Here is an 18,827-nt window from a genome sequence, read left to right as displayed (position 1 = left end):
GTGATGGTGGGGCAGGGGTTGGAGGGTGATGCCCACTGTCTCCCAGGTCTACTCCTTTTTTAGGCCTTCTCAGAGGGTCTCCACGGAGACCACTGGGGTCCTTGGGTGGCTGTTCTGCAGCTCTGCCCTGCATCCTGGGGAGACTGAGCAGGAAGGATGCTGGCAGCACTTAAAATCCCCTTTCTGTGGAGATGATAGAGCTTTTCAGAGTGCCAGTCTCTCTGCAGAGTGGGAGCAATTTCCCTGTAATTGGTAAAGTAACCGTAACTGCTCTGTCATTTGTATGTAGCGACACGTAATTGCACGGTAACCTTTGCCGCTGAGTGCGAGGTAAGCACGGTAAGCTATTAGATTGTAATTCGGAGTGTCAGCTCTGGCTCCCCACGCCACCACCGCCACCGCTGCTCGGCTCAGGGAGGCTGCCACGGGGCCCCCTGCCTCCAGGCCTAGCGGGTCCTGCTCCCGTGGTTATGCTTGTCACATGGTGTTCTCTCCTGGGCCTAGTCTGTGGCACCCTCAGCCAGGAAGAGACCCCTCTGGTGACCTGGGACGGTGCTTCTCACTAAATCATCTGGGAAGGGGTTAGGATACAGATCTCTGAGCCCCGGCTCCAAGAGTTTCTGATCCAGTAGATCTGGGGTGGGGGTGACCAGAATTTGCATTCCTAAGGAGCAGCCCTAACTCTAGCCAGTGCTTCCCTGCTTGCTCAGACAGTAAAGAATCTGCCTGCAATGCAGGAGACCCTGGTTTGATCCCTGGGTTGGGAAGATCCCCTGAAGAAGGGAATGGCACCCCACTCCAGTATTCTTGCCTGGAGAATTCCATGGACAGAGGAGCTTGGTGGGCTACAGTCCATGGGATTCTCTGGGCAAGATTCTCTCAGATCTCAGAGTCGGACATGACTGACGGACTAACACACACACCCAGCCGTAACTCTTCTGGACCTAAGACTATTTCTCCTTTTTTCAGCCTCATTGGCCTGATAGATCTTTAGGAAGAACCACCTTTGCTCTTTCATCTTGATAACCTTAGTGCCTTTAATCTTGATCACACCACTCTGGGACAAGTATCATGAATTTCTCCAAAGATGCTAAGACTCACAAAGATTATTTGAATTGTCTATGGATGACCTGGGTTCAATCCCTGGGTTGGGAAGATCCCCTGGAGAAGGGAAAGGCTACCCACTTAGTATTCTGGCTTGGAGAATTCCATGAACTGTATAGTCCATGTGGTCACAAAGAGTCGGACATGACTGAGCAACTTTCACACACGCACAAGGATGACCAGCAGTAACTAGAGCTAACCACTCTCTTGTTAGTTGTTGCTGTTTAGTTGCTAAGTTGTATCCCGCTCTTTTGAGACCCCATGGACTGTAGCCCACCAGGCCCCTTTATCCATGGTATTTCCCAGGCAAGAATACTGGAGTGGGTTGCCATTTCCTTCTCCAGGGGATCTTCTCAACCCAGGAATCAAACTCAGGTCTCTTGCATTGGCAGGTGGATTCTTTACCACTGAGCCACCTGGGAAGCCTGACACTCTCCTAGCACTTACTCAGTGCCAGACATTGTTCTTCATGAATTAGCCATTGAATCCTCTCCACAGCACTGGAAAGTAAATGCTATTATTATTATTATCCCTATACTACCCATGAAAACCTGGGGCACAGAGAAGTTCAATAACTTGCCCAAGGTCACACAGCACCAAGTGGTGGAGCTGGGATTCTAACTAGGCTTTCTGGCTCTAGTTCCAAAATAGTGTTAGCTGTTTTGAGACTCAGGTCTTTATTTGGTCACCCATCAATTCATCCATGCATTTTCCATTTAATATATATGTCTTAACCTATTAAGAACCGGGAACAGAGCTAAGGGTACAAACATGCCTAAAACTTGGTGCCATCCTTGAGCTCATGGCCAGTCCCTGGAATCCAGTGGGTCACCAGTCTCACTTTACAAGTCAGGCACCCCACGAGGACATCTGTGGAAAGCAGATCTGGTATCTTCATCATGGGCCAGAAGGGATCTCAGAGGCTATGGCCCTGTCCAAGGCTTTGGGGTCTGTTCACAGAGGTGCCCACTGCATACATTCCCATGCAGCAGACCCTAATCTCTTTCCCTGGTAAGAATGAAGCTGCTGTCTAATGAATAAGCACTGGAGCGGTGGCCAGAGCTCATTCGTGGGTATTTGTGGAATGGCAGGGGAGAGGGCCTGCAGGCGTGCCCGGCTCCTGATTACCACGGAGACCAGCCCCTTCCTGGCTCCTCTGGCTCTAGCTCTAATCTTACTGTTAATGGGGCCCAGGGGAGGGCTTGGCTAGGGCCGAAGGAGCACACACTCTCCTCTCCTGTTGCCCAGGGTGCTCAGGAATCCGCTCCAGCCTTCACTTGTCGAAGGTGTTCGCCAATTAGCCTTCCCTTCCAGGGGCCCTGGCATCTGCTCCCTACGCCCCAGCCCCTCGGGGTCTGCAGGCCCTGTGGGACCTCCCTCTGCTCTCCTCTCCTCCCGTGCTACAATTACTCTGATGCTTTGGCTCAGACTCTGAGGGTGGTGTCCTCAGAGAGCTATGCTCTGGCCGCAGGCATGCAAGGGCCACTCCCTGCTGCACCGTCCGCATCCCCCCCAAGGCTGTTCTGAGAAGGATTTCCATCAGAAAAATGAACCCGAAGAAACACTGTACCTTGAAGGGCTCTCCAGTTTAGCCAGTGCCTTCACACCCGTTGTGTCACCTGGGTCTCAGGATGAGCCCGTCTTGCTATTTTACTGTCAAGGAATGGTAGGCCCAGAGAGCGGCAGGAGGAGGCTGTGCCAAGGTGTATGCTTGGGAAGCTGCTCAGCTGCCATGTGAACCCAAGTCCTGTGTTTTCTCCCACTCCAACACTGTTAAAAATCCTTCCCTTATCAACCCCGGCTGGAGGAAGTGAAGAGTAAGACCCCACCCCCACCCCATGCCACAGCTGAGGACCTCAGCATCCATGCACATCCAGGCTGCTCCTGGTCCAGGATCTCCATCACCCTTTCATCACCTGGGGCCCCGCTCAGAGGGAGAAACCAAGGCACAGGGGAGTCTGGGTGGGAAGCCATCATTGTCTCTGGAATCCTAGGGCCATGGTAGGAGCCCCAGTTAGTTGTGGCCTTTGCTTCATTTGAGCCTGATGACAATACCATGAGGTCAGCAATTTGGGGACGTACCTGCAGGTCTAGGCGAGGAGCCCCGGATCTGCCTCCTGCGTGGGTCTCACAGGGAGCTGTCCTGAGCTGATACCGGTGGAGTCCTGGCTGCCAGGACACCAGGCTGAGCTGTTCTCACTCCCCCCTCCCAGTGAAAACATTCCTCACCGGGCCTTTTGCGGTGCAAGATCCCGCCGTGGTAAAGACTCGTGGGTCCCTGACTGGGGACTTGGCCTCTGAGCAAGCAAGGATTTAATGCAGTCATTGGCTGAATGTACACTTTGGTTTTTGTAGGTAGTTGATTTTCACCTAATGTTCTGCCCAGTGAAGAAGAAAGGTATCTGGTAACTTAAAACTCAGAATTGCAGTCCTGGGGGCTGAACAACCTGAGCCTCATCAGGTCAAGGCAGCGTGTTTGTGCCAGGTGTGGTGGGAAACATGGACAGCCTTGTTCCCTGCCTCAGTTTCCCCTTGTGGAGAGTGGACAGTCCTTCAGTCTTAGCTACTTGGAAAATGGTAGTAGTGGGCAAGGTCCTTTGGCTAATGGCAGACATCCCAGCAGCAGTTTAGGGCCGAGAAAGTCCAGGGTGAGGACAGGACCAGAGGCAGAAATGTTGCAAGGCCATAAAGATCCCTAAGCTGCCCTCTGAATGCTTGGCAGTCACCGTGGTTATGTCCACCAGGGAGAAGACATTGTCTGTCCTTTATCTGGGTTTTCTTCCTTCCTGTTTCCTCTCCATCTCTTCTACTCTCCACCCTAGCTGTCTCTCCCATCCCCAGTTCCTCATTTTAGGAAAGAACCATAAAGATCAGACTAGACCTTGAAAGCTTCCTCCTGCCTTTGACTCCTGGAGCTGTTTTTGGAGGGAATGGAGGTAGTAAAGGCTTCCCTGGTAGCTCAGACAGTAAAGAATCCACCTGTGATGCAGGAGACCTGGGTTTGATCCCTGGGTCAGGAAGATCCCTTGGAGAAGGCAATGGCAACCCACTCCAGTATTCTTGCTATGGACAGAGAAGCCTGGTGGGCTACAGTCCATGGGGTCACAAAGAGTTGGACATGACTAAGCGAGATAGGGGTTGTGTTTGGTCTGGGCTGTTGGATTAGATGATACAAGAGAGGCCAAAGGCAGGATGTGGGGTGGATGTCTGCTCTGCACATGGCTGTATGTGCTCCCTCCCTGCCGTGGCTGCCCCCACCACGATAAGAGGGAGGTCAAGATGCTTGGCACACAGACATTGCCTGTCACCCCTGTCCCCCATTGCTGGGAGGGAGCTGAGGGCCCCTGCATCCCTGGAAAGCTCAGAGTTGGCCACTTTGATGCGGCTCTGCTGGCAAGAGCCTGCCTGCTTGTTCTCCAGAAGCCTCTTCCTTTGGCTGGATTGGAGCCTTTAAAAAATGACATCTTGTATTTTATTTCCCTGCTTTCTCTGAAAAGTCCAAAGGCGTTTACAGGCATGAGCTCTATAGGCTTTATGGACGCCCATCAAAAAGCGGAGGTTGTTTGCTTCATCTTTATAGAGTGGGAAATCAAAGCACAGAGAGATGGAATGACTCAGGAGAGAAAGTTCTTCTGAGAAAAAGGGGGAAATCCATTGTAGGATCTTAGATCCTCAGGGAGGTCTGTGCCAACCCCCAAGCTGCTCAGTGGGGGGCACTGGAGGCCCCTCAGCAACCACTGTCAAGGTCTTAGCCACTCCCCGGGAGGACTGCCTAGCTGTGACCCTCTGCTTACATGGGGATCTGGGAGCCTGGAGTAAAACAGGTAGAGACTCAGCTAAAACACTGGGGGTAGGGTAGGGTGGGGAAATGGCTTCACTTGCTGGTTCCTGACTCCTGAAATTGTCCCAGAGTCATAAGCAAGAGTTGGGTCCCTGTGTCCCACAGGGTACCTGGGAATCCAGGGAATGTTCTCTTTAAGGGATGCTAAGAGGTGTTCCCATGGAAAAATGGTTTAGGAAATAAATTGTTTGGAAAAAATGCTGAGAGAATTTTAAACCTATTTCTTCCTAAAAAGACTTTTCACACCTTTTTTTTGTGTGTAACAATTAGGAATATCTTACATGATGTTAGAATGTACTGGGTTTCAGGACATTGCCCAAAATCATTTGCCCAAGGAACCCGTTTATGGTAGGAAATCTTGTGGGACTTGTGTTCCATGGAAGGCATTTTGGGAAATGCTGGTGAAAGTATGACAATGTCAGGGCTGCCCTTCTTCACTATGCAGTAAAAGAAGAAGGAGCCTGAGATGGGACATAGGGAGGCACCTGTGCCCTGACTGAATTCATCCACAAACTTTCCAGTCCTCCCATTCCTCCTTTCCCCAACCAATTGTCCATACATGTCTCTGCCATGGTGTTGGCGTACGTGTATTAACATTCCTATTTCTCCATTCCCCACCTTTGAGTCCTGACCTGTGTGTCTGCTCAACACTAAGTGTGTAGATGTGGAACCCTCACCCCTCTCACTCCGTAGCAGGGATGTCTGGGTCCCATGCCCATGGGTGGTGGCCCAGTGTTTTCCCAAGTCATTGTGATGATGGGCTATCAAGATGGTACCTGGAGTGGTTGGAGGTGGGGCAGAGAGTTTGCAGAGTGTGGTAGAAAGAAGACTCCAGGGATCTGTGACTTTCTGCCATGATCCTGCAACCTACCTAGATGACTGTTCACAGGCTACCTAGTTTCTCTGAAGCTGAGTTTTTCACGTGATAAAGCAGGGATTTATACCAGATGATTCACCTCTAAGGATTCTCCTAGCTCCAGAGTTCCCTGACTCAGTACCTCTGCAAATTGCCCTGCTGTTCACTTCTAATTCTTCTCCCTCTTCCTTTTCAGCTCTTAACCATTGATGACAACTTCTGTGGCCTGGATATGAATGCCCCCCTGGGCGTGTCGGAGATGGTGCGTGGCATCCCCGTCTTCACGGAGGACAGGGACCGCATGACTTCTGTCATCGCTTACGTCTACAAGAATCACTCTCTGGCCTTCGTGGGCACCAAAAGTGGCAAGCTGAAGAAGGTAGGACAAGGGGTAGTTATTTTGGTGATTGTGCGGACAGCCTGTCCCCAGTGGGATGGATGTTGGCTTGCGTTCTCTTGCTACCCGGGGCCTGGTTGGCTGGTGATACAGGTTTGTGCTAAGGAGGTGTGTTGCTGTTTTGAGGCCGACAGTGGTACTCTTGTCCCTTCTCTGCCTTCACACGGAGGATTGCTGTGGGACTCACACTGGTGAGTGTGTGGATCCACCTCTTGGGGCTGGTGTGTTCCTGAGAGGTGTGCGTCTCCAGGCTTCTGGTCTAAGTGGTGTGCTCTGTCCAACTTGGGCTTATGCCCCAAGGCAAGACCTTTATTAGGCGTGGATGGTTGGGGAGGATGGACAGGGGCAAGGGATGTGCCTGTTCCTCCCTCTTCAGCCCTTCTGGTTGGTACATCCATCTGGAATCCATTCAGGGAACAGATGGAGGAAAGTATATAGTACCCGTGGGAATTGCTACTGGGGCTAAGAGCCAGATCGTGGGACGAGGAAACCACGGATGCTGTGGGAGCACAGAAATGCCTTCAGGTGGAGTGGAACCATGTGATCCGGGACATGAGCTTTCCTCCTCGTTCTCCAGAAGCTTGCTGGCTTCAGTGGTACTGGGTGACCTTGGCCCATCCGCCGTGTTTCACATCCCCATCTATGCAGAACTACTCTGTCACCCGCCTTGGCCTGGGCTCTCATCTCAGTGGGTTGGCGCTGGTCCCCCAGAGTGCCCTTCTTGCTTGGATCAAAAGCCTTTCTAAAACTCAAGGCGGTAGGTCCCATTTTCTGTTGGCCGATAATCATTCTTGAGTCTTTCTCCTGGGAAATACTGATGATGCCGTGCGGAGATCCTGCTTGTTTTAATTAGGCCTACCCTGGAATTTTCTGGACATTGTGTGGTTCAGGTGGATGAAGCAGCAGTGCCTTACCTGAGGCTGAGTTTTGATGCCTATTTTTCTCTTTGCTGTGTTTGTGGGTATACGCTTGATGGTCAAGGGGAAATGCTCTCTGCAAATCTCGAGATTGTACCTGTTAAGCTGTCCTATGGTGTGACAGCCCATTCCAGCCATTGTTTTTCTTTCTTCAGATTGTGCATCTTTGTGGAACAGGTGGTGGGGCTGGAGGGTGAGAGTGTGGAGGGGGAGAGGCAGGGAGCAGAGTGTGTGTGGGTTGGGGACGTGTGTGGAGCAGTTAAATGGCTAGCGGCTGGAAGAGAAAACATATGTTGGTGAAATGCCATGGCACGTGGCAAGGGTGATGCAGGCAACCCAGCACGCACTGGGATCATCCACCTCATTGTAATGTACTGCCTTCTATGCCAAATGAATAGATTAATTTAACCTTTGTCCTTACAGCTTGAAGAATGATGTTTCCTAGTCACCTGCCTTTCTGAGAAGACTATGTTAAGCACAACTGAATATTTTCTTGCTGCCTTGGCCTTCTTGTTGTGATTACTACTCACATGGTGGACTGGGCTCATGGACGCCCAGGAAGGATGCTGGGAAGTGCAGGCGTGTTGTGTCTGATTGTTGCAGCCTTTGCTGCTCTTCCTCTAGGGCACCTTGTCACTCATCACTTCCAGATGCTGCCAGGAATCCTGGTCCACATCAGCACCCTTCCTCCTCCCTGAGCTGCGGCGTCCAGCTTTCAGTGAGCTGGGAAATCAGATAACCAAACTTGCTGAAATTGTGTCTGATAAGCCTCCGTATAAGCCAAGGGCGGTGGCGGGGGGCGGCGGGGGGGGGGGGGGGGGGCGGTCCACGAACTTTAGAGCAAGGACTTTGGGAAAAAATGTTTCTGTTGGTTGCTCAGGTGACTTCATTCTTCATGAGGATTCAACGAGTTTGCTTTGCCGGCAAATACTGAATACCAAATACCAAAGTCTAAATACCGAAGTCATTCCCATATACAAGTCACACAGTGAAATGTCTGTTGACCTGCTTTGCTTGCTCTCATGGCTAAGTAAGCACTGTTGAGGGTAAATAAGTAAGCAAAGGAACTGGGAGTGCTTTAGGTCTTGCCCATCTCAGTGGAAGGGAGAGGTGACTTCCTTCAATGTTCTGGAAGGTTCCCACCCCCTCAACTTCCTACCAGGGGCCAGAGGATCTATTCACTTGCTGGCCAGACCAAGTAGACCCTATAGAATTTTTTTTTTTTTTTGCTATTGTCTGAGCTGGTGGGTATATGGTGTCCATGACATAAACATTGAGAATTCACTACACATAACAGAACAGAAGTTATTTTCTCTTGGGGGAAAAAAAAAGATGTTTCCTGGCCATGGCTGCATCGTAAACCTGTCGGTTGACTTGCAAATAAATGTGTGCTCTTGGTCAGAGGGTTGTTGGAGGCTGATGGGGGCTGACTCTCTCACCTGTAGAAGCCGGTCCCTTGACGGGGGGTCAGAGTGAGGCCCATCTCTGTGAGTGGGGGCTGAGGACACCTCCAGGACCCCAGGCAGGCCAAGTGCACACAGACATCCATTGTGGGATAGGCTGTGGGCAGAGCCTTACCTTGAAGTGTCCCCCGAGGTTAGCCAGGCTGGCCATGACAGGCCACACCTGACCAGGGGCTTTAGGGCTTTATAAACTGTGGACTGGCATTTCTCATCTTTTACTTTGAAGCAGGGGCTGGGGGCGAGGTTCTATTTCAATCACTTGGGACATTACATTTAATTTCCAGAGCTGTAGTGGGACTGGTGAAGCATAAACATTTGAGAAGTAGGGCCAGAGAGTCATGTGTCGGGGAATGAGCCAGTGGCCCTCCTGGGGGAAAGCCAGGCCATGGGGGCAGCAACTTTCTGCTCTGAGAGCTCAGAATGAGGGCCTTTTTAATAGTTTTGCTGAAGCCCAGCTACACTCCTGCAGACTCAGCCGGCCCTGGGGGACAGTCTGAATAGGGAAAGGAAAGCTGGGCCGCCGCGTCTGTTGTTTGAAATAATAAAAAGTGAAACTGGCCCATTTATTTATTTTTTTCTAAACAATAGAATTTCCCACCACTCTGGCTCACTGAGCACCACTCCCCTTCCCCTGTCATAACTCTGTCCTGCTTTTCCCAAAGGTTATCAGGACCCCATTCACTCTTTGGGGAGAGGCCCAGCCATGAAAAGCTGTGGGGCTGCTGGAGGATTTAGTGGGAAGTTTTGTGAGCTACTGAAACTGGGGGCTCAGGATAATAGAAATCATACAGCTGCCGTAATTACAGAGCTGGCTTCTCTGAGCCCTGTAATAATCTCCTGCGTGAATCAAGGGCCTTGCAGAGTTCTTTGCAATATGACAAGGGACTCAAGGTGGGAAGGCTGGGCGGGAGGGAGTTAGGGGGTTTGCTAAGAGTAAGGGAGTTTGCTGTGAGTTTCAGGAGTTCAGGAGCTAGACTGTAGCAGCTATCCATGGGCTGCCCTGAAAATTACTGACTTTCCAGTTTGTTTGAAAGGTATGGGTCCCCATCATTGGCAACCTTGTCTCTGATGACCGTAATTTTACTCCTTTAGTGCACACATCACATGAGGCAGGGGGAAAGGAGGTGAGGAAAGTACCAATTTGGATGTCTTTTATTTTTTCTGGTGTGTGTGTGTGTGTGTGTTACGGCTGGCATTGGCACATACATGCTCCTGTCATCAGGAGGTGCCTAGAAATTTAGGAATAAGTTACAGGCTGTTACAGTTTCAACTACAGGTTAAATTCTTAAGGCCAGCATCATTCTGATTTGCTTTAAGGTGTCTGTATAAATCTGAAAACCTTTGACCCAAGTTGGGGGAATGAGGTCAGTGTTGCCTCAGAGGACAAGATCTCTTTGCTTAAATATTCCAGCTCCGATTTCTCTGTCTCTGGCATTTTTACCACTAAGTGATCATATTTTATGGCTGCTGTTCGGCAGTGAATTACTGCCTGACATTAGTGGGAGAGACTAATGTTCATTGTGAACCAGAACATCATAAACTTCCACTTGAGGTGTGATTGCTCCTTTCATTTTGTGATTGCATCTTTCCTGGGTGTTTTGTTAGGTTGAACTGCACACACCAAGGGGCGGAGCACTGGGAGAATGTTGGGTAAGCAGAACCCTGGCCGGCCTTGCTGCTGGCTTGTAGTAGGATGTGTGTGTGTGTGTGTGTGTGTGTGCATGCGTGTACACACACACAGTCTCTATGGTGTGGGTGTGTGTCAGCGTGGAGAGTCACAGGAGTAGAGAACACCAAGTCATTCTTCTTGGGAATTGTCATACAGCTTAATTCAGTCTTCCTAATTTTTTTTTTGAGCCTGTTTGAATTTTTTTTTTTTTAACTTTTAATTTTATTGACATATGGTGGATGTATAATATTGTGTTAGTTTCAGGTGTATAGTAAAGTGGTTCAGTTATACATGTCTAGCTTTTCTTTTCAACTTCTTTTCCCTTGCAAGTTATTACAAAATATTGAGTAGAGTTCCCTGTGCTATACAGTGAGTCCTTGTTGGTAATCTATATCTATTTCATATATAATAATGTGTATACGTTAATCCCAAACTCCTGATTTATCCCTCCTTCTCTTTCCGCTTTGGTAACCGTATATTTGTCTTCTATGTCTATGAGTCTGTTTCGTATATAAATTCATTTGTATCAGATTTTTTAGATTCCACACATAAATGATATCATACGTATTTGCCTTTTTCTGTCTGAGCCTGTTTGGCATTGGTTTGCCTGTGTTCCATAGGCCCTGAACATGGATCCAGAAGGGCAGCTAGTAGAGGTGGGGGGAGACTCGCCTGAGGCTGTTGTTCTGAGGACAAGCTCCCTGAAACAGATGCTCTGTGTGTGCGTGTTTCTGCAGTGCTCGGGTCACACGGCAACACTGGATCAGAGATGTGTAGCCCCTGCCTTGCAACTTCCTCAGTGTATCTGAGAACTCTTTAATAGATGCCTGGAAATTTATCAATAACTCAGTTGATAATAACTAATAACAATAACAATAACAAAATAACAAATAGCAAAATAAAAACAATAACAGTAACAAAAAAAATAATAACAATAAATTAACTAAAAAGAAATTCATGTCAGGGAAAGCTCTCCAGATGGCTGGAGGCATCATGAAATTCAGTGGCGATACAGTTAAAACTAGCTTGCCCTGCGATCAGAGTGGAAGCTGAGTGTACCAGATATAAGGTTTGGTCAGTTCCCTCTGTTATGCTGTGGTTGTCATTCAGTCGCTCAGTCGTGTCCAACTCTTTGCGACCCCATGGACTGCAGCACGCTGGCTTCCCTGTCCTTCACCATCTCCCAGAGTTTGCTTAAACTCACGTCCATTGAGTCAGTGATGCCATCCAACCATCTCATCCTCTGTTAGGAGTTTTTCAAACCAGAGAGGCTGGCCACTTTGCTTGTGGGTAGTCACTCAAGGAGAAAGGAATGAGAAATATTGAAGAATCAATGCCAGACAATTTCCATAATGAGAAAAGTGCATCAAAGTTGTTGCCTTTTTGTTGTCATTGTTGTTATTTTTGTTGTGCTGTTTTTGCATTTCCCACCCCCGGTTTTGCAAGTATTAGGCCCGTGTAGATCTTAGCCATCCTTTTTGTGTAAATGTGTTCCCACTCATGCTATTTTCTTATCATTCCCTACTTTTCACTACTCAGCCCTGAGGCTCACCACCTGTCCTGCAGGTCTCTGGGCGGGGATCCCAAGTGGTCACCAGTGCTGACCCGAGTGGCGTTAGAGTGGTGTCCTCTCAATGGTGCATCTGCTGTAGCCCCTCTCAAGGTAGTTGGACCCCAAGAATTGGGGCTTAGACTTGTTCTCCTCCTGGTGTCCTCTTGAAACACACTTTGAGATCCCCAGAAAATACTACCCTGGAAACATTTGTCATTCTATTTTCCAAATGATCATTGCTAGTGCACATGACTTAAGGAGATGATTTCAAATGAGCTTTGCCAATTCAAGATTTATTGATAGATGTGTGCCATTTTTTTTGAATCATATGTGTGTGTGTGTGTGTATATATACATTTGTGTAGAATGATCCTGATCATAAATTAAAGCACAGACATTAAAATTAAAGAAAGTGCTGCAGAAACACCCCAAATCATAGAGCGTGCTCAGTCAGCTGATGCTCAAATGCCAGGCACGCCAGAGGAATTTATCCAGTGACACATGCAATTGAAGTAAAATATTGTGCTTTACAAGAACATATCATTAAAATGAAAACTAGCAGCATATCAGGAGTCTGGCCATGTAACCAAGACAACAAAGATGGGAGAGGATGAAAGGCATGATGTACCAGAGGAAGAGGGAGGAGGCAGGAGGCAAGAGGAAGAGGTGGGGCACCTAGCTGTCAATGGTCCCCTCACTGCTGGGCTCGTAGCTAATCAATTTTGGACGGGAAGAGGATAGAATCTGGGTGGTGATCCTGGTGGAGGCTCCAAGCCAGGATAGGACCAGGGATGGGGAAGGCACTGGTAGCCAGATTGACTCAGAGTATGCCAGTGGAAGCTCTGATTGGGGGGCGGGGTCTGCTTATAGTTCCTACTTGTTCTCGAGTGACTTCCCATGAATGTGGCCACTGGACTTGATTCCTGGTGGTGTCATGGTGCTTCTTCCAGCAGCTTTGGTTTCTCATAGAGGCATTCCTGGTGACTTCTAGAATAACTCCTCACATCTCCCACATTCACTCTGTGACTTCTATCCTGCCCCCAGGGGACACAGATGTGTTGATTATGGACTGCTGTGTAACAAATGACCCCAACACAGAGGCTTTAAAAAATTTATCTCACAGAGTCTGTGGGTCAGGAATCCAGGTTTGGCTTAGCTAAGTCCGCTGGCTCAGAGGACTATAATCAAAGTGTTATCTGGAGCATCCATCATCTCCAGGCTCAAAGCTGGAGTGGGGGAGGATCCTCTTCTAAGATGATGCACTTGGAAGTGTGAGGCCTCAGGTCCTCACTGGAGACCTCGGCCCCTGGCCACGTGGGCCTCCCCATGATGGCCACTCACACAACACGGCAGCTGACAGAGGGAGCCAACAAGAGGCGGCGAGCATGAGGAGAGCCCGATTTTCTGAATCCTAACTTCAGAAATGACTTTTGTGGCATCCTGTTCTTAGAAGCCGGTCACAAGATCCAGCCTACACTCAGGGGAGGGGCTTCCACAATGGTATGGATAAGGAGGCAGGGGTCATTAAGGTCAGCTTAGAGGCTGCCTGCCCCATGAGGGCTTTGTTTCTAAGCCATCAAGGACACCAAAACCAGTGCTTTTAAAGTTCAAGTTGACTTTTAGTGCTGTAGGAAGAAGCACAGCCTTACTCAGGAACCATCATGGCACCAGCACTGAATCCTGACTTTGGGCTCCTAGAGACTTTGATTGACATAGTAGAGAACCCAAAGGATGAACCAGAAGGGGCAAAGTGGCCTGCTACACTCACAGGGCCAGAGGGCACCACATCGTCTTGAGTGTGTAGTCTGGGAGCTTGGGAAGGTGTCCTTGGGGATTCAGCTCATCTTAGGGAAAGGGTAGTAATTTGTGATGGTAGATGAGCGAGATTTACCTTTCATGTCAGTAACTGATGAGAGCTCTGATTCCATGGAGAATCCATGCCCCATGATTCTGGCCTCTTTGGGGGATCACCTAGCTTTTAAAGTGAAGTGAGGCAAAGTGAAAGTCACTCAGTCATGTCTGACTCTTTGCGACCCAATGGACTGTAGCCCCCCAGGCTCCTCTGTCCCTGGGGATTCTCCAGGCAAGGATACGGGAGTGGGTTGCCATGCCTTCCTTCAGGGGATCTTCCCCACCCAGGGATCAAACCCAGGTCTCCCGCATCGTAGGCAGATTCTTTGCCAACTGAACCATGAGGGAAGCCACAAGGTGGTGGAGTAGAAGGACATGTGCTTATCTTTGACCTAGCTTTTAGGAAGTGTCATTTTCCTGTGGATTGCACCTGGCAGGAAAGAGGATGGGAAGGGGACTACCGTGCTTTGAACACCTCATAGGCACCAGGCACTGTTCTAGGTGTTTCCCTTGTGTTGTGTACATTGATCATCTCATGGCATCCTCAGCCTTTCCTTTCGGGTAAAGACTACAACCTCCCTTCTACACAGGAGGAAAGGGATTGAGTAACTCACTGGAGGGTGCACGATTTGATCTAAGATCTGCCCTCACTGATACAGGCAAGTCATGGACTCCACCTGTGGCTACCCTCTCAGCTTGTGGGTAAATCTTACCTCCTGCATCTGGCCAGCATACCTGTTGGCCAGAATCTTCCTACTTTCCTTTCCTTCCCTCTGTCTCTGCCCTGGCTTAGGGCCCCAGTGGTCAAGTGTGGATGTTTGTAACTGAATTCCCCATCTCAAGGCACTCCCCACTTTAATTTCCTGTAGATTGTGCCAGACTAATCTATTTAAAACAGCTCAATTCTCTTACTCTTCTACTTGAAAACCTATATATCTTCTTGTCCAAGCTTCTGTGACCCCCACTGCCTGTCACCCACCTGCATGTCAGAGGTTCAGCCTCTCTGAAGACACAGGCCCCCCAGCTCAGCCCTTCAGCCCTACATGCTGCCTGGCCCCTCACGTTATGAGTCTCCAGGATCCCAGCTAAATTGAAATACCAAGGAAGGGGCTCCCACCTGAGAAATGGTGGGGTCCCACCTCCGCAGCAGCTCTCACATTGCAAACCTCCCTCCAAGAACAGCCTCCCTCTTGAGGGGCAATTACGCTGGAGCGTATTGCGCAACAGAGTGGGTGGTGGTCCTGAGGAGGGGCCGGAGGCTTTCTGGGAAACAAGCTCTGCTTTTCCACTTACCGCTGACCCACCACCCAGGATTCACTTGGGTGTTTGTCTTGGGGGTTCTCTCTAGAATTCTGTCTCCCAGCAGCCCCTGGGACTGTGCTCAGGGGTTCTTGATTACTTTTCCTGTTATTGGTCAACCAAGGTCCCCGTGACTGGCTCGTATCCCATAAGTTCTTGGCAAGCCCCCTGCAACTGAGGAGCTAGTTATACCGTCTCCTTAGACCCCATGGTCATTGTAGCGTCTACCTCCACCGGTCCATCCAGCCTTCTTTTTCCTCCTCAATGCTGGTCCCGTCCACCCAAGCCTCGGGGCTTTTCTCTGGCCTGGACCTGCTCGCCCCACGTTTGCTCTCTCAGCTCTTGTCCTCTGCTTCTTCTTGTTGTGTGGCTTGTACACTTTACATAGGGGAAATCCGTTGGCAGATGTTATCTTGACTGATTACTCAGGATGACAGTGGGGTAGTAAGTCCCGAGGCAGCTCTGAATCCACAATTTCTTCATAGATTTAGTGGCTTGAGGGACATTGTGATCAGATGGCTGACTCACTTGACCTGCTTTGCCCTGTTGGTGCCTCTGTGAGTCTCATTAGGAAAAGTGGGCCAAAGAGTGGGTCCTTGAGCAGTGGGTGTTGGCTCAGGGGTCCTCCCCCCTCCACTGGGTCTCTCTTCCTTGGGGCCACTCTCTGGCATCCCCAGTGCCTCCCCTTAACCCAGTTTTTCTGCTTTGAGCCCCCTTCTAGAAGGTTCCTCCCTCACCATCCCCCATCCCGAAGGCTCCAGAGGTCTTGGGAGCAAGAAGGGTGGAAGGGGAGGCATATAGGAAGAGACTCTTGCCAGGGAGTTGGATTGTCTTTCTGCTTAACTGGGGCTTTCCTGGTAGCTCAGGTGGTAAAGTGTCTGCCTACAATGTGGGAGACCTGGGTTGGATCCCTGGGTCGGGAAGATCCCCTGGAGAAGGAAATGGCAACCCACTCCAGTACTCTTGCCTGGAAAATCCCGTGGACTGAGTAGCCTGGTAGGCTACAGTCTATGGAGTCCAAAAGAGTCGGACATGACTGAGTGACTTCACTTCACTTCACTTCTGCTTAACTACTCATATCTCCCACCAGACTGAGAGTGTGCTGGGGGTGAAGGAGCTGAACTTGGGTGTGTCCTCAGTGGCTGGTTGGACTTGAGGGGCCAGCACGATGCTGAGACTGGCTTATGACCCACTCTCATCACTGCATCCACAAGTCACATCAAATCCTGATGCTTCTCAGGTCTTCCCAGCAGGAATCCCAGATGCCAAGTGTTGCTTCAGGCAGGATTATACCTATAATCACATGGGTATCTTACACACTTTGTGGTTTCTGATAACAGTGAAGATGGTTAGATACCTTTGATTCATTCTTAAAGATCTGTAAGTGGATGAATTCTCTACCTTGGTCCTTCTGCTAACTTGCCAGCCTTCCCCACTGTGATCATTCAATTCTCTCTATTTCGTCCTACCTGCCTCCAAAAAGCACACATTTATCCGTGCTTTTCTACCAGAAACAGAATCCCTTTACAGCGATTTCTCATGATAGAAGCACCAGCTTTTTGAAAAGTTGTATGTACCTAAAGCCATATTTTAAATGCTTTAGATGAGCATACAATAAGAATGTCTTATTTAATCTTTATGGTTAAAGCTCTTCTGGGCCTTCCCCCAGATATACCAGGCTTGGGAGAGGAAATTCCATTTTAAATATCACTCACAGAATCCATCTTTCTTAAACCCCATGAAGTTTTATCAGGCAGGATCATCTGAGGCCTCGTATGGATCTGAACCATACTGTTGGCCTTAAGTGCCCCTGTGGCGGCTGGGGAGCTGGTCTCTTCCATGAGCTGGGCAGGGTCAAGGGCACCTTGACTGACTGCTTCATTGCCTCAACGAGGCTGTGGGCCTCTTCACCCGGTGGAAAGATCATGGGCTTAAGAGATAGGAGTTCATCAAAGGAACCAATGAATCCTTTTCTAAACTGAAGAATGCTTTCCTAAAATTAATAGCCTCTGAATATATTTATTTTACTAAGTTGAGTTTTTATTCAGTTACAGTTTGATGACCCAGAAATCATAGGCAATAGTTTCAAAATCTTAGGATTTTTCCCAAGAGGAATTGGTTCATTTTCTTTGCATTAAAAAGTAGTTTTCTTTTCTTTTCTTTTTTTTTTTTACTTCTGGATCAGACTTCTAAACTCTCCCCCAGCATGTCTAAACCTTTCCTAGTTAGATGTGGGTGTCCAGCACAGTGCTTTCCTGAAATGCTAAATAAAAAATGTATTTGAAGATTGACTCTTGGGGCTTAGGGTCTTATAGGATCTGTGTGTGTGTGTCTGTGTTTGTGTGTGTGTATCAGCTAGTTTAGGCTAAGTTATGTCACAGTAACAAATAACCCCCAATTTAAGTGACTACCGCAGCAGTGTAAACTTGTTTCCAGCTCATGTTCATGTGCTCCCTGGTTTGGCTGCAGCTAAGCCCTGTTCACTTCTTTCGGACAGAAGCTGAAGACATGCCCAGATCCCTCTCAAATGTTAATATTGCGGCTTGGAAGTGGCACATGTCACTGCCCCTCACATTTTATTGGCTAAACCAAAGGGAATGGTGTGGAGACTAGTCTCTCACCACAGGAAGAGGCCAGGCTCATATATGTTCCTGGAGGGAGGAACAGAGAATATTCTGTCAATAATGCAGTTTACTTTAAGGATTATTATTGTGAACATCACTTTGAGTCAAGACATATCTACCTGACCTATCTGTAATATGCTAGGTGTTTCTTGAATTAAAGAGCACATGGTTATCTTCTTACTTATTATTGGAGAAGATGTATGAAAAATATAGGCTGTGGCTGATTTTATGTCATCGAGTTCAGAAATAGCATTGGAGATTTTTAAAAATAAAATGCTCTATCAGCTTGTTTTCCTGTGATTTGCTTTTTCTTCTGAAACTGAAATCAGAATCACTCAGTCCCTTCCATTAGTGAGGGCTGTAGTTGTTTGTATTTCCCTGCATCCAGTTTTCCTTAAGAGTGAGGGTACTTTTCTACTTAAATACAAAGATTAGACTGTGCTCAGTGGATGTCTCTTGGAATAACTAAATTATCCAAATTCATTAAATCATTTCTCATAACTACAATTAAATGGAATCTTCCAAATTAATTTTCCCCATGTAATTTACTCCACCCATCCACAGATTCCCCCATTTCCCCTCCGTCCTCTTCTTTTTTGACTATGAATTCTAAAAAATTCACTCTGGACACAGTCAGGACCACTGGCTCTTGAAATTCATCCTCCAGGCAAGGAACCTAATTTGGGAATTCTAGTTCCAAAGCTGGCTACTGACTCAGGGCCAGGTTCCCTGTCAGGCTTCCCCACCATCTCCTCCTCTTTGGAAAAGGCAGAAGGGCAGAGCTGGAATCCTGCATGGAGGAAGCAATCCTGCAGCCTGGTTTGAAAAGCACTAATTTTTTTCAGCCTTCCAACTCATTCTGTGGATAGCCAATTTTTTGGCTGACATGTCTTAAACTTACATCATATTGATGATACCTGAGGAGTCCTTGAACATCCATAACTGGATGGCACATGGAATACTTAAATGATATATATTTTCTTAGTGGCAGCCACCTGGTGGATCTTGGAAATCAGAGAAAGCTTATAGGGAGTTGCCCTGTTGCAGATGTGCTAGAAGAAGCCCTCTGGTCCTTTATAAGCTCTTCACCTTCAATTTTCAGGTGGATACGAGATACACCCACATATGCGTGACTGTGGACCCTCTGCCACACACATTCATGTCATAAACATGCACATGTATCGAATTCCATACATACCTGTGTGCAATCATGCATGCTGATGTGTACCCGTGCATGCACACTTAGGAGCCAGAC

At 48.5% G+C, this 18,827-nt stretch overlaps 1 protein-coding gene across 3 annotated transcripts in view; it reads left to right on the top strand.

Moving 5' to 3' along the window:
- PLXNA4 (plexin A4) overlaps positions 1–18,827 on the top strand; it is a 472,117-nt gene that overhangs the window by 85,373 nt on the left and 367,917 nt on the right. For all 3 annotated transcript variants that reach the window (XM_061165826.1, XM_061165827.1, XM_061165828.1), the window contains exon 3: positions 5,998–6,180. In XM_061165826.1, the coding sequence (XP_061021809.1) occupies positions 5,998–6,180 (183 nt within the window). The remainder of the gene's footprint in view (positions 1–5,997; positions 6,181–18,827) is intronic.

This window comes from Dama dama, chromosome 18, assembly GCF_033118175.1.
Source record: "Dama dama isolate Ldn47 chromosome 18, ASM3311817v1, whole genome shotgun sequence".
In the NCBI taxonomy this organism is placed as follows: domain Eukaryota; kingdom Metazoa; phylum Chordata; class Mammalia; order Artiodactyla; family Cervidae; genus Dama; species Dama dama.
This window is presented reverse-complemented; position numbering and strand designations above follow the sequence as displayed.